At 36.4% G+C, this 16,763-nt stretch overlaps 1 protein-coding gene across 2 annotated transcripts in view; it reads left to right on the forward strand.

Annotated features, from left to right (window-relative positions):
• NUP35 (nucleoporin 35) overlaps positions 1–16,763 on the forward strand; it is a 35,322-nt gene that overhangs the window by 17,025 nt on the left and 1,534 nt on the right. Inside the window, exons 5-8 of one of the 2 annotated variants that reach the window (XM_017532775.1) lie at positions 9,146–9,287; positions 13,878–13,947; positions 14,682–14,810; positions 15,890–16,054. In XM_017532775.1, the coding sequence (XP_017388264.1) occupies positions 9,146–9,287; positions 13,878–13,947; positions 14,682–14,810; positions 15,890–16,054 (506 nt within the window). Of the gene's footprint in view, positions 1–9,145; positions 9,288–13,877; positions 13,948–14,660; positions 14,811–15,889; positions 16,055–16,763 lie in introns of both variants that reach the window. The other variant, XM_017532774.2, reaches the window with a different exon arrangement.

Here is a 16,763-nt window from a genome sequence, read left to right on the forward strand (position 1 = left end):
ACCAGGATGGTCTCGATCTCTTGACCTCGTGATCCACCCACCTCGGCCTCCCAAAGTGCTGGGATTACAGGCTTGAGCCACCGCGCCCGGCCAGTAAATGTTTGTTGACTGAATGTATTGATGGATATAAGCTGTAGAAAGTTGAATGGTAGCTTCCAAAACAATACAGTATGTCCATATCCTAATCACCAGAACCTGTGACTGTAACATTTGATTAAGTTAAGAATTTCCAGAGGTGAGGCGCCCAAGAAGCATCTAAAAAGTTAACGAGGGAAGGGGAGAGAATCCTGGATTGCCTGGATGGCACCTAAATCCAATCACAGGGGTCCTGTAGGTAAGAGGTGGAAAGAAATTCGAAACAGAAGAGGAAGAGAAACATATAGAGGAGAGAGAAAGTGATGTTTAGAAGGGGGCAGAGATTGGAGTGTTGTTTCCAAAGCATGCCATCAGTCACCAGAAAGTGGAGGAGGCAAGCAGTGGATTCTTCCTTAGAGTCTCCAGCAAGCATGCCACGTTGCCAACAACATAATCTTGGATTTCAGGCCTCCAGAACTTGTGAGAGAATAAATTTCTATTTTAAGCCATTCAGTTTGTGGTAATTTGTTACAGCATCCACAGGTAACTAATTATACGTATATAGTGTTTTCAGACAATGACATTCCAACACCTGTATCTACTACCAAATAAGAGGATTGGAGTATTTGCATCCAACTTGGCAAGGCATGATTTTTCTTTAATAATACTGAATAAACACTAATCTCATTCTAGACTATAGTAGTTTCTTCTTGTTGATGAACCATATTATCACAAATTAATGCCTTAAAACAACGCAAATTTATTGTGTTAACAGTTGTGGAGGTCAGAAGTCTAAAATAGGCCTCAGTGGACTAAAATCAAGATGTTAGCAGGACTGCATTCCTTTCTGGAGGCTCTAGAGGAGAATTTATTTTTTCCTTTTCCAACTTTTAGAGGCTGCCCATATTCTTTGGCTTATGTCCCTCTACCATCTTCAGAGCCAGTGTGTGAGTCTTTCTACATCATTCTTTTCCTTCCCTCTTCCCCTTTTAAGGACCTTGTTGGTTGTATTGGGCCTATTTGGATAATCTAGGATAATCTTATTTTTAGCTAGTCACCAAAGTTTTATTTAATCTCATGTCAGATTAGCTGTGGTACCATTGAGTGGTCTCTAATTATGGTGGGGGCAATATTTTATGTTTTAGTCAAAATAACAAATGTAGATACCTTTAGAAAATTAAATAGAACTTATTGTAATCCCAGCACTTTGGGAGGCTGAGGCGGGTGGATCCTCTGAGGTCAGGAGTTCAGGACCAGCCTTGCCAACATGGTTAAACTCTATCAGCCTATTGGTCAGGCTGGTCTCAAACTCTCGACCTCAGGTAATCTTGATCTCAAGTGATCTCGACCTCAGGTAATCTTGATCTCAAGTGATCTCGACCTCAAGTGGTCAAAAATACAAAATATTAGCTGGGCATGGTGGTGGGTGCCTGTAATCCCAGCTGTACTCGAAAGGTTGGGACAGGAGAATTGCTTAAACCTGGGAGGTGGAGGTGGCAGCGAGCCAAGATTGCACCACTGTGCACCAGCCTGGGTAACAAAAGTGAAACTCCATCTCAAAAAATAAATAAATAAATAGAACTTAAATGCTTATAATGAAATGCAATAATATTTAACCTTATTATGAACTAGCCAGTCTAGATCTTAGAGCTATCTTTTTGGAATTTACTTCCTGTCCAAATGAGATGCTGTATTAGTTTACTCTTGCCATTGTAATGAATTACCACAAATGTAGTGGCTTAAAACACTTCATATTTATTATCTTAAGAGTTTTGGAAGTCAGAAATCCAAATCAGTTCCACTGGGCTAAAGTCAAGGAGTTGATAGGATTGGTTCCCTTTGGAGATTCGGTGGACAATCAGCTTCCTTGTTCCACCCCCCACCCCCAGCATCTAGCTGGATTCTTGTTTGTGCCTTCATCCTTCATCTTCAAAGCATATGATTGCAATCTCTGCTTCCATCATCACATAACCTTCTCTGAAGTAAAATTGCCTTCTACTTCCCTCTTGTAAGGATACTTAATGGTTACATATAGGGCCCACCTGGATAATCTCCCCGTCTCAGGATCTGTAGTCACATCTGCAGGGTCCCTTTTGCACATAAGATAGTTATTCCAGATTTCAGGGATTAGGGTGTTGTTATCTTGGAGGACTGTTATTTAGCCAGCCACATCATCATATTACTAATTCTTAATTTTCAGTTTTTAATTTTGCTATATTTCTCTTAAAGTAATTGAAGATATTATATTTCCCCTTCCATTATCTGAATATAGTTATATCTAACTTTATTCCTTTGTCAGTGTTTGTATTATTGTGACTGTGTAAATACTGCTCAGTGCCGAACCAATTAATATGATTCTTTCTGTGAAACTCTTGATTCTCCATTAGGTAATAATTGTATTTTTTTCTGTTAATTTTCTATGTGCCATTTGTTCCCTTTATTTTAAGCAAACATTCTGTTGCTATGGTACATACCTGTTTTAGTACATTCATTTTTCAAGCACTTTTTTTTTTTCTTTGTTTTAAACTCAGAACTTCTCTCTCTTAGCCTCTGTCTTGATTTCTTGTTTTGGGGTGATATATGACAATCATTCTAGGACTTCCAAGTTTCTAGTGTTGAGTTCTTTTTCCTAGAAAGCATGCCTTCCTCTTTATGTCCTAATTTTGGTGAAGAACATATTTGAGCAGCTTTCTAAGAAAGTTTTATTAGGAAGTAAAAATTTAAGACCTAATGTCAGAAATGCTTTTTTTTTTTTTTTTTTCCAGTCTTCACAGTTGATTGATAGTATAGCTAGGTATATCAGGTTAGAATTTTGAAGGCATCATTCCATTGTCTTCTGCCTTCCAGCGTTATGGTGTTATGTGGAGGCAATTTGCAGTAATGATTCCTGAGTATTTGTATGTGAACTCTTTCCCGAAATTTATGATCTCTCTGTGGTTGGTATTCTTAATTTCACAAACATGACTTGGTGTGGAACTTTTTTATTTGTTTTGCTGGGGAATTGATGAATCCTTTGCATCAAGATGCTTGTATTCTTCAGCTCTGGGGAACTTCCCTGTATTATTTGTTTGATAATTGCTTTCTCTATCCCATTTTTTTGGAATTTCTTCTGATTGTGTATTGCATTACTGTAGAGATTTCTAATTATCTATTTTTTTCCTTTATATTATTGTTTGTATGATACTTTCTGAGAGATTTCTCAATTTTTTTGTGCTTTTTGTTTTGGGTTTTGTTTTCGTTTTGAGATGGCGTTTTGCTTTGTTGCCCAGGCTGGAGTGCAGTGGTGCAATTTTGGCTCACTGCAACTTCCCTCCCAGGTTCAAGTGATTTTCCTGCCTCAGCCTCCCAAGCAGCTGGGACTACAGATGTGCACACTATGCCTGGCTAATTTTTTGAATTTTTAGTAGAGATAGGGTTTTGCCATGTTGGCCAGGCTGGTCCTGAATTTCGGACCTCAAGTGATCCCACCTGCATCAGCCTCCAAAAGTACTGGGACTGCAGGTGTGGGTCACTGTGCCCCACCATGTCAGTCACTTTTTTATTTTCTCTGTCATTCTAATTCCAAGAACCTTTTTGTTGTTGTTCTTTGAATGTACTTAGACGTATAGCATTCTGTTCTTTCGTAGGTAAAATGTCCTAGCAGTGAGGTTAATAGCAGTCTTTTTTATTCTTGCTCTTATTGTCTCATCCCTTCTAGTTCTTGGTATTTTTTTTCACTCCTCTGTCATTGCTGGTGAGCAAATATTTTATCAAATGAGGCACTAAAAGGCTCCTTGGAATAAGTGTGTGTGTATAGGGTTCAGTATTGGCAGTGAGGTAGAATTGATGGAGAGAAGCTGTTTTGTATCTTGCTTGGCTTCATTTTTAAGTGTTCCCAAAGAAGAATATTTTAATACTCAGCCTTAATGCCTAAGCAGGTGTTCAGAACATAGGCAGGAGCAAGTCCCTTTTTCAATGTGCAGATTTTCACTTCAATAGTTGTTTTCTGCTGTGAGGCTAATTGAGTTTTGAACTGTTGAGTTTCCTTTTCTTCAGAGACAAAATCTTTAGTCTTTTGAGGGTGGAGTGGTAACGTGACAGCTGCTTGGCTGCCTGGGATAAAGAGAGGCCTGGCCTCTAAGCTCTTTTTATATACTGTATACTAGTTTTCCTTAAGTTCAGCCAGGAGTTTTTTTAACAGTATCATTGGTCCCCAAAATCTGAGACTTTTTTAAGAGGGTCTGTCATTAGGTGTTTGTGAGGGATTACAAGTGAATACAGGGTTCAGTTCACCATGCTTGATTGGACATTGTACCCATTGTTCAATATGCTTTTTGGATACAATGTGTGTGCCATACTGCAAAGTCTGATTAAATAGTCCTTATAAGATTATCCTTACTTCAGATACTAGCTGTAAGTTTGGGACTGTCACTTCAGACCAGCTGGCTATAAATTAAGAGGTTCCCAAGACTACTTGTAATGTTTGGTAGTTTACTAGAAAGACTCACAACTCCACTGAAAGTGCTGTACTCATGGTTACAGTTTTACTAAAGCAAACAGAAACAAATTTGAAGTTTGGAAAGGGTTCCAAATGTGAAGCTTTGTTTCCATTGTCCTCAGGGAGATGTGTTATTCTCCCAGTGTCAATGTATGGCAATATACATGGGGTACTACTAACTAGGGAAGCTCACTGGAGTATCTGTGTCCACAGATTTTAATTGGAGTTTCCTTACATAGGCATGATTGAATTATGGAGCAAGTGGTTGATTTCTGTCTCCAGTCTTCTTCCTCTTCCCAGAGGTGGGTTGATACTATATAGCTCAAAGCTTCAACCTTTTTATCATACAGTTTGTCTTTCTGGAATGACCAGCCCCCACCAGGAACCACCTTGTTAGCATAAACTATCAGGTACAGTTTTAGGGGCCCACCATGTATAACAAAGGCACTTATATTGCTGGGGAAGTTCCCAGGGTTTAGAGGTTACCTTCCAGGAACAGAACAAAGGAACCTCTCATTGAGCGGAGACCAAATTCCTTAAGTATTGTGCTACTTTGTTTCATAAGAAGTTAACACTGCCAGGAACCTCTTTTCTCCACATTTCCTTTGGCTTATATCTGTTTAAAATTTACTAGTCTTCTTATCTCTTATTTTCATTTAGGTTAGTGGCCTATTTTGAAATAATTGAATCTGCTCTTTAATTGAAGACATTTTCATAAAGGATGATAAGGTCTTTTACCCTCTGCTTAAATCCAGTCTTAGGAAGAATGTTTGAATAGTGATTTACTCAAGGAGACACATTACAGTATGTTTTAATGTGGTTTGATAGGCACACTTTATTTTCATCTTATAAAGCATGGCATGTGGGCACCAGAAGTCTGATTAAAAGGAAGTAAAATCAGTGGAGCAATTAAACATTAACTAGGTGGGGGGCAATTATGCTAAAGTTATGTAAATAGTTTTAGATTATGTATAAGTAATTATATTTTTCAGAGTAGTTGACAGGACAAAAATTAAGTTGCTTATTTGCTTGAGGCTTAATTTTGATTTGTTTTATTTTTAAAGGTTGTAATGGTTGTCACAATTTGAGCCTTCATTCAGTTTCTTGCTTGAAGGTTATTACATGATGTAGCATAACTAAATTTTATCTTCTTAATGGTAATACTTGTAGACCATAGAAAATTTGGATTGGCTTCAGATTATATACTAAAATGCCTTTTACTATCTTTGGTTTGTTAATGGATATCTTTGTAGTAAGAACTAAATTTAGTTAAGAGTATCTTTTATATAAACATATGCTTCTGCTTACTTACTAAAGCAATAGTTGGTAAGTTTGTTGATAAACAGCTTCTTAAAAATATAATAGCGCTTGTTAAAGTGGGATGTTTCATTTTAAATCAGCCTTGTTTTAGAAATATATTGAACAGGTTGAGTATCCCTTATCAGAACTGCTTGGGACCAGAAGAGTTTCAGATTTTGGGATATTTACATTATACCTGTCAGTTGAGCATGAAAATCTGAAATCTCCTTTGAGTGTTATGCTGGTGCTCCACAAGTTACAGATTTTGAAACATTTTGTATTTTGTATTTTCAGATTTGGGATACTCAGTCTACCTATTAAATGCTTCTGTGGTGATGAGGGGAAAAAATTGTTAAATGTAATATAGGATGATATACTTTAATATTCCTAAACATGTACCCCATGTGTTTGTACAAATAAAAAAAATTCAGTATAGTTGAAGATTACCTGAAAGAGAATTTTAAAAAGTTTTAACAAATATTACTTAGTTATTATGTCTATAGCGAACCTGTAACACAAGACTTAGGTGTAACTCCAAAAATAAGATGGGACAATAGACAAGAACTTAAAAAAGTTAACTGTTGTTCGTAGTACATAACTTCAATATAAATTATGCTTTTGGTTCAGTTATTCTGCATAGACAGCACAAATATAAATTCATAAATTCAAGTCTAAAAGACTTCTAGAAATAATGTCCATGTCTTGCCTCCAAATGTTATCAAAACAAAACTACAGCCTGGACAGGATCAAAAGAGTTATCAAAGAAAACCTACAACGCAACGATATCATTCTAACTGAAGAGAAAAAATATCATCACTTAAGAATTTCAAAAATCTGCAGGGCATGGTGGCTCATGTCACTTGGGAGGTCAAGGCGGGCAGATCACCTGAGGTCAGGAGTTTGAGACCAGCCTGCCAACCTGGTGAAACCTCATCTCTACTAAAAATACAAAAAATAACCAGGTTTGGTTGTGCACGCCTGTAGTCCCAGCTACTCTGGAAGCTGAGACAGGAGAACTGCTTGAACCCAGGAGGCAGAGGTTGCAATGAGCCGAGATTGCGCCATGGTGCAAAAAAAAATTTCAGAAATCTTAACTCTTTAGGGTTACTAAACAATTTCAGTTCCTAGATTCTTTGAATTCAAATTTAGAAACTAGAACTAATCTAATTTAACCTACTAATGTAAACTTTCCTGTAGGAAAAATATGTTTCAGATTACTGCACATCTGTTAAGCTTATTGAAGAATCTGTTTTATTCGAAACACTATCCTAGACCTTACTAGAAAACAAGATGTTCAAATGGTAGTTCTGTTTTTAGTTCTTCAAATAGTCTCCAAACTGCTTTCTGCTGGGGCTGAACTAATTTATAATATATACTCCCACCAACAGCATATAAGGATTCCCTCTGCAGCCTCTGGAGTTTCACTCTGTCACCTAGGCTGGAGTGAAGTGGTGTGATCTTGGCTCACTGCAAGCTCCGCTCCTTGGATTCAAGTGATTCTTCTGCCTCAGACTCCTGAGTAGCTGGGATTACAGTGCCTATCACCACACCTGGCTAGTTGTATTTTTGGTAGAGATGGGGTTTTGCCCTGTTGGCCAGTCTGGTCTCGAACTCCTGACCTCAGGTGATCCACCCACTTCGGCTTCCCAAAGTACTAGGATTACAGGTTCAAGCCACCTAGCCTGGCCTATTTTTTGACTTTTTAATAATAGCGGCCATTCTGATTGGTGTGAGATGGTATCACATTGTGGTTTTGAATTACAGTCTTCGATGATTAGTAACATCAAACATTTTTTTTCATGTTTGTTGGTCTCCTGCATGTCTTTTGAGAACTTTATGATTCTTTTTTTATTTAAGTTCTTTACAGATTGTTTTGTTGGATGCATGCTTTGCATGCTTTCTCCTATTCTGTAGGTTGTCGGTTTATTCTTTTGATAGTTTCTTTTTCTGTGCAGAAGGTCATTAGTTTAATTAGGTCCCACTTGCCAATCTTTGTTTTTGTTGCATTTGCTTTTGAGATATTATTAGTTGTAAACTCTTTGCTGGTTTCTTACCTCTTCTTTGTTGGTTTCTTACCTTACTTAAAGCTTTGGCTTTTACAGCGGCTCTATACGGTTTTTCTTCATGATCCCCGTATTGCTGCCTCTCTGCTCTCACCTCCTTGTTTTCATCTCATATCCCCCTCACTCACTGTGCAAATAGTGGCCTTCTTGTGTTCATCTAAGACCAGTCATGTCTTTTCTCAGGGCCTTTGTTCTTATTTTCGCCACAAAATGTTCGCTTCTTCAGATACTGTTTTGCTTCTCTTGTCATTTAGGTTTTTGCTTTAACACACCTCAGTGAAATCTCTTTTCATTTAACCCTTCCACACAAATTGTCCCTGTCTGCCTTCTCTGCTTTATTATTTTTCTATATAGCATTTTAAGTTATGTAGCACACTAAGTATTTACTTATTTGTCTCTCTTTCTCTAGAATGTAGGCTCCTTTAGGGGTGGATTTTTTTGTTTTTATTTGTCTTGCTTGTTTAATGCTATACCTTCAATACCTAGGATGATGCTTAGTGCATATTTAAGTGCTGAAAAAATATTTCTTGAATGAGTAAATTATTATTGCTACTGTGAAGATGGAAGGGAAATAGTCACTGCTTCTCACAAATGTATAGCCTTAATTGGACAATGCTTCTGAGGTAAAATGAATTTGTAAAGTGTTTGGCATGGCATGTTAGACACAGAAGTACTCATTAATTGGTAGCTGTTACTGAAGAATAAGAAATAAAAGGATAAGACATGTTAGATGGAAATGACCTGAATAAAAGAGAATTCCATTCACATTTTAAGGAGTAGGGTAGATATTGTTTAGGGGCATACTGGAAAAATAAGGTTGCAACCATATAGCTGAGGCCAAGGCATTCAGATTTTGTTCTGTAATTGCATTTTTACATGTTCTTAAGGCAGAGGTGCTGTGATGAAAGTGGTAGATTTGGAAGGTGAAACCAACAGAAGTCTGAGGTTTCCTGGGATATCCTCCTGATGTCGGCTTAACCAGACATGCTTAATAAAGCATTTAGATAATTTATCATACCTAATAAAACATTTGCAAAATTATAAACTATGCTCAATTATTACTTCCTCTAATTGTGTAGTAACATGAAATTGCTATTTGACCACAGTTGTATGTTTCGAACTATTTATGTAATTGCCAACTTTATTAGACTTTTTCATTTAAAACTAAGATTTTTGATTTAAAATTAAGATGTTTATTCTGGTAACTAACTTGCTAAATATCCTAATATAGGGCAAAGTATGTTTAGTCCAGCAAGTATTGGTCAGCCACGAAAGACGACATTATCTCCTGCCCAATTGGATCCTTTTTATACTCAAGGAGATTCTTTGACTTCAGAAGATCACCTCGATGACTCTTGGGTGACTGTGTTTGGGTAAGGTTTTTGGATTATTTACCTTTTTAAAAACCCCACTCTAACTTTTTATAATGAATATAATCAAACATGCAGAAAAATGGAAAGAATTGCACAGCAAACACCCATATTACTACCACCTAGATAATATGATTAACAGTTTGCTACATTTGCTTTATCATTTGTCTATCAATTCTTTTTGTTGGTACATTTCATAAGTTGTAGGCATCAATACATATTATTCTAACACTTTAGCATGCATATCATTAACTAGAGTTTGATATTTGTTTGTAGTTTTTTAAATCACTCGTCTGTTTATTTCTTCCCAAATTATTTTCTGTTAAGCATATTTGCTGGATGGAACAGGGTTGTCCCTTTAGACTTAGGGAACTCCTTCCCCTTTTTCTAGTGACTAGTTCTCTACTTCTAGTGGACTTCAGTTTTGAACTAACACATTGAACAGTTAAACACACATACACGTACACATACATACACAGTCACAGGGTTGATACTTTTTAGTTACAAAATGTTGAATATTAATAGAAACAGAGTATGACAGTCCTAGTTACATTTTTGAATAGATTTTTAGGTCCAAAAATACTTTAAAATACCTTAAAAAAATTTTTTTTTATTTCCATAGATTTTGGGGAACAGGTGGTATTTTGTTACATGAGTAAGTTCTTCACATGATTTGTGAGATTTTGGTGCACCCATCTCCTGAGCAGTATACACTGAACCCAATTTGTAGTCCGCCTCGGCCTCCCAAAGTGCTGGGATTACAGGCATGAGCCACCATGCCAGGCCAAATTTTCTGAACTTTTATGCTCTGTTTCCCTTTTAAAATAGAATACTTTTAACAGCACCCAAGTCACCTTTTGAATGCTTTGCTGCCTAGAATTTTTTTCTTTCATATACCCTAAATTATCTCTCTCAAGTTCAAAGTTCCACGAATCTCTAGGGCAGGGGCAAAATGCCACCAGTCTCTTTGCTAAAACATAACAAGAGTCACTTTTGCTCTGGTTCCCAACAAGTTCGTCATTTTCATCTGAGACCACCTCAGCCTGGACCTTATTGTTTATATCACTATCAGCAGTTTTGTGAAAGCCATTCAACAAGTCTCTAGGAGGTTCCCAACTTTTCACATTTTCCTGCCTCCTTCTGAGCCCTTCGAACTGTTCCAGCCTTTCCCTATTACCCAGTTCCAAAGTCAGTCCCACATTTTTGGGTATCTTTTCAGCAATGCACTGCTCTACTGGTACTAATTTACTCATTAGTCCATTTTCATGCTGCTGATAAAGATATACCCAAGACTGGGAAGAAATGGAGGTTTAATTGGACTTACGGTTTCACATGCCTGGGAGGCCTCAGAATCATGGCAGGAGGCGAAAGGTACTTCTTACATGGCAAAGTCAAGAGAAAACGAGGAAGAAGCAAAAGCAGAAGCCCCTGATTAGCCCATCAGATCTCGTGAGACTTACTGTCATGAGACTAGCATGGGAAAGATTGGCCCCATGATTTAATTACTTCCCCCGGGTCCCTCCCACAACATGTGGGAATTCTGGGAGATACAGTTCAAGTTGAGATTTGCGGGGGAAAGATCTGTCCCCATTATTCAATTACCTCCCACTGGGTCTCTTCCACGGCACCTGGGAATTATGGGAGCTACATTTCAAGATCAGATTGGGGGGGGCGGGACACAGCCAAACCGTATCACATGCTGATACTGTAATGTATCTATTTACTATATATTTTTTGGGATTAAAAAACATAAAAATAACACATGAGCCTCTTGCAGGAAGAAAGGTGCACAATAAATGTTTAGTGGATTTTATGTATTCAATTTATTTAAAATTAAAAAATTTAAAGGGTATGGAAGAATGTACAATGAAGTCTTCCCTTTTCCTTTATTTTTTATTATTATTTTATTTTTTTTGAGACTGAGTCTCGCTCTGTCTTCCAGGCTGGAGCGCCAATGGCATGGTCTCGGCTCACTGCAACCTTTGCTTCCTGGGTCCAAGCAATTCTCTTGTCTCAGCCTCCTGAGTAGCTAGGATTACAAATGTGTGCCACCATGCCCGGCTAATTTTTGTATTTTTAGTAGAGATGGGGTTTCTCCATGTTGGTCAGGCTGGTCTTGAACTCCTGACCTTGTGATCCGCCTGCCTTGGCCTCCCGAAGTGCTGGGATTATAAGTGTGAGCCACCGTGCCTGGCCCCCTTTTACTTTTGTCCCTAGCAAGTTTTCTTCCTCTTTAAGGCAATGATTGCCACTTGTTTTTTTGCATATGTTTGCAGAGAGATTTTATGTGTTACTGATTCTGTCAGGTTAAAAGCAGGATCATTGCATTCTGTTGTTCTCTAGAAAGCCTATACTCAGTCCTATATTGATAGCAATTGGGCTGGCATTTTTTTTTTTTTCTTCTTCTTTTACATTTTACATTTTTATATTCTCTCATAAAATGGCTTTTTTTTTTTCTTTGAGACAGTCTCTCTGTTACCTAGGCTGAAGTGCAGTAGCATGATCATAGCTTACTGAAGCCTCTAATTCCTGGCCTCTGACAATCCTTCTGGCTTAGCCTCATGAATAGTTGGGATAAGAGGCATGAGCCAGTTTGGATGCATGTTTTTGAAAATAGATATCCACTCTTAAATCTGTTTTTCAGGCTCATGGTGATGGTTTAACTTTTAAGATTTTCAGTAATTAGATAAATTACTTGAAGCACTCCTGATCGTCTTTTGCAATGCAGACATTAACTTTCCTAGCTGTTTATTTTTTTTACTTTTATGTTTTAATAACCCTCTATGACTTTAATTTTAAGAACTGAGGCATTCTCCTTTAAGGTATAAAGTATGTTATTTTGATCATTTATGGGGGAGTACCTCTAAAAGATATATATGTTCTTTCTTTGGCAATTTAACTTTTTCCTACTGACTTAGGGTTATGAAATATTCATTGTTTTAGGTAATTCTACTATAGAGTATTAGGATACAAGTTTCTACTTAAAGTGGTCCAAGAGTTTTAGAGTTATGTTTTATTTTTTAAGCACTTCCCTCACTGGCAGCCGTTCTTTCTTATTTTCATTTTTGTTTTATTTATCCCCTGTAGGCACCCAACCTATTTGTTTTTCTTTGTGATTAGAAATTTCATGTTCAGATTTTATGCAAATGAATTTTCAGTTCTGATTGCAGTGAATGTTTTACTCACATAGATTTTATTTTGTTTATTTATTTATTTAATGAGACGAGGTCTTACTCTGTCACTCAGGCTGGAGTGATCTCGGCTCACTGCAACATCCACCTCCCAGGTTCAAGTGATTCTTCTGGCTCAGCCTTCTGAGTAACTGGGACAACAGGCGTCCACCAGCATGCCCTGCTAATTTTTTGTATTTTTAGTAGAGATGGGGTTTCACCAGGTTGGCCAGGCTGGTCTCAAACTCCTGACCTCAAGTGATCCACCCACCTTGGCCTCCCAAAGTGCTGGGATTACAGACGTGAGCCATCGCGCCTGGCCTCACATAGATTTTAACGTGTTTAGTTTCTCATTTATTTTTGAGACTTAGATTTTTTTTTCCTTCAGGGTTCTAATTCAGTCTTCAAATAACTAAAGTTCGAGATTGGAGAACCTCCAGATAGCCATGTCTATGCTATTGGTAGTGATTGTTTTCAAATTGAAAATAGCTTTATTCAAACTATAAAAGAATAATGTGTCATTGTAAAATATTTAAACCCTACAGAACTTTATAAAGAAGAAAGCAAAAATTACTTAGAATTTTTTCATGCAGAGATACGGCTAATTAAATTTTGGTAACCATCCTTTTAAGGGATTCTGTATCATATATATTGATGCTGAATTTTATTTTTGTTTTAAGGCTAAATTTCAGTATTTTTAAGTAATGCTCAATGTATAGTGATTCGTTTATAATTTAAAATTCCTTTTTTTTTTGAGATGGAGCCTTGCTCTGTCGCCCAGGCTCGAGTGCAGTGGTGCCATCTCGGCCGCCTCCCGGGTTCAAGCAGTTCTCCTGCCTCAGCCTCCTGAGTAGCTGGGATTACAGGCACGAGCCACCAAGCCCAGCTAATTTTTGTATTTTTAGTAGAGACAGGGGTTTTACTTTGTTAGTCAGGCTGGTCTTAAACTCCTGACCTCATGATCCACCCACCTCAGCCTCCCAAAGTGCTGGGATTACAGGCATGAGCCACTGCGCCTTGCCAAAAATTCTTTATCTTTTCATAACCATAGTATACCTAAATATATTGCATATAAACATACACATATTGAAATAAATTATATATAAAACAGCAACTTTATAGCTTTTTTCTAAGACCTGGATAACGGCAATGAGAGTAGCATTTTTAGAGATTTCAGAGGTAGAATCTGAGGATGGAGAAGAATGGCTGAATCAAGACTGACTTTAAGGTACAGTATTTGCTTTTGAGTGACTGACTGGTCATTCACAGAATTAGCACCTATTGGGGAAAATAGGATGATCAGGGCTCTTTTGTTAATGTTCTACACAGGAGGGGGGCATTTCTCTTGAAACATTATCTTGTAGTAATTTGCATTCTGGATAGTAGAAGCTGACTGTTTTGTTTGGAAAACTCTTTTCTATAGGTTTCCTCAAGCATCTGCTTCCTACATATTGTTACAGTTTGCACAGTATGGGAATATCTTAAAACATGTGGTAAGGCTTAATTTTTTTCAGTTCAAAGTCTTGACTAAGTTGTGAATTGAGAGAAACTTTGCTTCTGAATTTTGTAGGGTTTTTTTAAACTTAATTTTAAAAAAGTGTTTTGTATAATATGTCCTTTGAAGGCTGGAAGGCTGGAAGTTGCATAGTGTTTGACACAAAGAGATAAAGTGAGAGTTTGAAAATCTACCTCCTCTCACCCCTTTTCTTAAATAGTTTACAGTCTTAAAAAAGATAAATTATACCAAATTTTATATTCTGTTTTCCAGTTTGTGCTTCTTTTATTGGGGATAAAGGAAGTGGGAGGAGGTTCCTGAACTTTTAGAGTATTTAGAGCTTTATAGCTCTAACATTTAAAAAATTACCTTGTGCTACAAGTTATAAGTAACAAATCCTTTTTTGTTACTAGAGATTGATTTAATTAACTCCTACACAAAATCAAATTGAGTAGTTTTAAATTTGTGGCAAGTGTTGCTATGATCTCTTTATAAGAAGCATCTTTTGAGAAGCATTTTACTTTCAGAGAATGTGTACATATTTATTGAAGAGAATTGAGAGATTGTTGAAGCTGTTTTAAATGCAACTTTTGTTGAACTTTACAACTTTTTATAAGGCATCAAATACGAAATGGAAGTAAATTTATCTTCACATTTCCATTTTCTAGTATAATTTATTAGATGTAGGTTTTATATATTTTCTGTTTTTAGAGACAATTTCATTTTTTGCAGATGTCTAACACAGGAAATTGGATGCATATTCGTTATCAGTCTAAACTGCAGGCTCGAAAAGCCTTAAGCAAAGATGGGAGAATTTTTGGAGAATCCATCATGATTGGTGTGAAACCATGTATTGACAAAGTAAGTTATTGGTGATGTAAGGAAAGTAGCTTAATCTATATGAAGAGCACAGACCAAGCATTGAAATTGTGGTTTTTGTCACTTAGTTTCTCTGTATCTCTTTATCTTAGTTTGTAAAATGTGATGATATTTACAGTACTCTTCATGGTAAACCAAAGGTATTTAATCATAGACTTTAGAATTTAAAGATAATCCATCCTCACCTCTTCATTTTTCGGATAAAAGAAAGAAAGCAAGAGGGCTTAAGTAACTTGCCTAGAATTGTTAAAGGTGAGGCCTAGATTTTAGGTCTCTTGACTACTAATCCATTCTCTTGTGCAAAGTGATACCAGATTCTTTTAAGTACTTAAACGGGATGGTGCTATTTCAGAATGAGTTAGTTCCTGTGAATGTTGACTGATAGTTAACTTTTAAATTCCACAAGTTTTTGTTTCAAAATATTTCTATTTCAAATATTTTAAAATTATTCTGTATATACTCATTAAATAGTACAGAGTACAATTTAAACTTTTCTTTGTTGCTTGTTAAATCATTGTGAACATTCTTAAGTCTATGTGAACTTGTTCTACATACCAGGCATTGTGCTTGGTGCTAGTATACACACATTAATGAACAAAGCAAGACGTTCCTATTCTTAGAATCTGTTATAGCTGTGTAGTTATATAGTTATCATACTGTACTGTAACAAATGTTTGCAGAGGACAGAAGAATATTTGGTGTTACTGAGCACTGAATAGCTTTGGATTTTGATTCTTTCCAATCCAGGTTTCCCTGAGAATTTTTTTTGTCCTTGCTGATTTTTCATAGTGTTTCAGGAAATTCTTACTTCTGTGGTCTGTAGGTAGTTGTATTGAGATTGTTTGAGCTCACTGAAGTGAGATTTCTGGCTGAGCATTCAATCTCAAATGCTACCTAATAAGCATATATTTTCTCAAGCCTAAAATTATTTGAAAGTTTAATTAGATCAAATAAATATTTGATCTTTATCTTTTAATTAAGTTTTCTTTCTAAGTAGAATGTAATACTGGATGATATGTATTATGTTTATAAACAAAGGAGTTGTTTCTTTGTTTCTCCAGAGTGTTATGGAAAGCAATGACAGATGTGCTTTATCATCTCCATCTTTAACCTTTACACCACCAATCAAAACTCTAGGTACACCAACACAACCTGGAAGTACTCCTAGGATTTCTACCATGAGACCTCTTGCTACAGCATACAAAGCTTCTACTAGTGATTATCAGGTATTTTAAGGATTGGATTTAAAAAGGTGTACTTTAATGGTTGAGTGCATAGCATGCTTAACTTTTTCATTGTATTGATTTGTATGCCGTTAAATGTTTCCTGATGAGGCCATTATCTTGATGAAACCTTCACACTTTAAAAATTTTCTGTTTTAAAGTTAGCATCTTGGCCATTTGGAAGTTTATCATGAATTAAAAATTATTTGCCATTCCTTAAAATTTTTAGAGAGTTGTTTTAGATTTTTCTAAGTTATAGTTGCATACATACAAAATGTATACTGTGTACATCTTTGACATGAGGGCACATTAAAACTCTATTAAATTGATAACCAAACCGATGGTATCCAAAGTGCAGAACCTTAGGTTGGAGTGTCTTTGGTTATTGAAATGAAGACATTGACCAACTCCCATTTAGACAGAAAAAATTTCTCATTTCAAAAAAGCTTAAGTTAACTATGTTCTTCGAAGAATCATAGAATTATTATGACCTCATTTAGTATATTATTGTCTCCTACTGATTAGCCAAGAATTATTGTGAACTTAACCAGCTGCAGAAATAGGTCCTGAAAACACAGTACATGAAACGCTTGTGTTTTAGTAGGGCAGATAGTGGTAGTTCAGTTTTTTGACTTCCTCTGAAATTCAGAGATTATTCTAGAACTGTTTTTTTCCTTTAGTTTCTATTACTGTTATTTTAAATTCTATTAAT

The sequence above is a fragment of the Cebus imitator genome, unplaced genomic scaffold (genome assembly GCF_001604975.1).
Source record: "Cebus imitator isolate Cc_AM_T3 unplaced genomic scaffold, Cebus_imitator-1.0 Scaffold78, whole genome shotgun sequence".
Classification (NCBI taxonomy): domain Eukaryota; kingdom Metazoa; phylum Chordata; class Mammalia; order Primates; family Cebidae; genus Cebus; species Cebus imitator.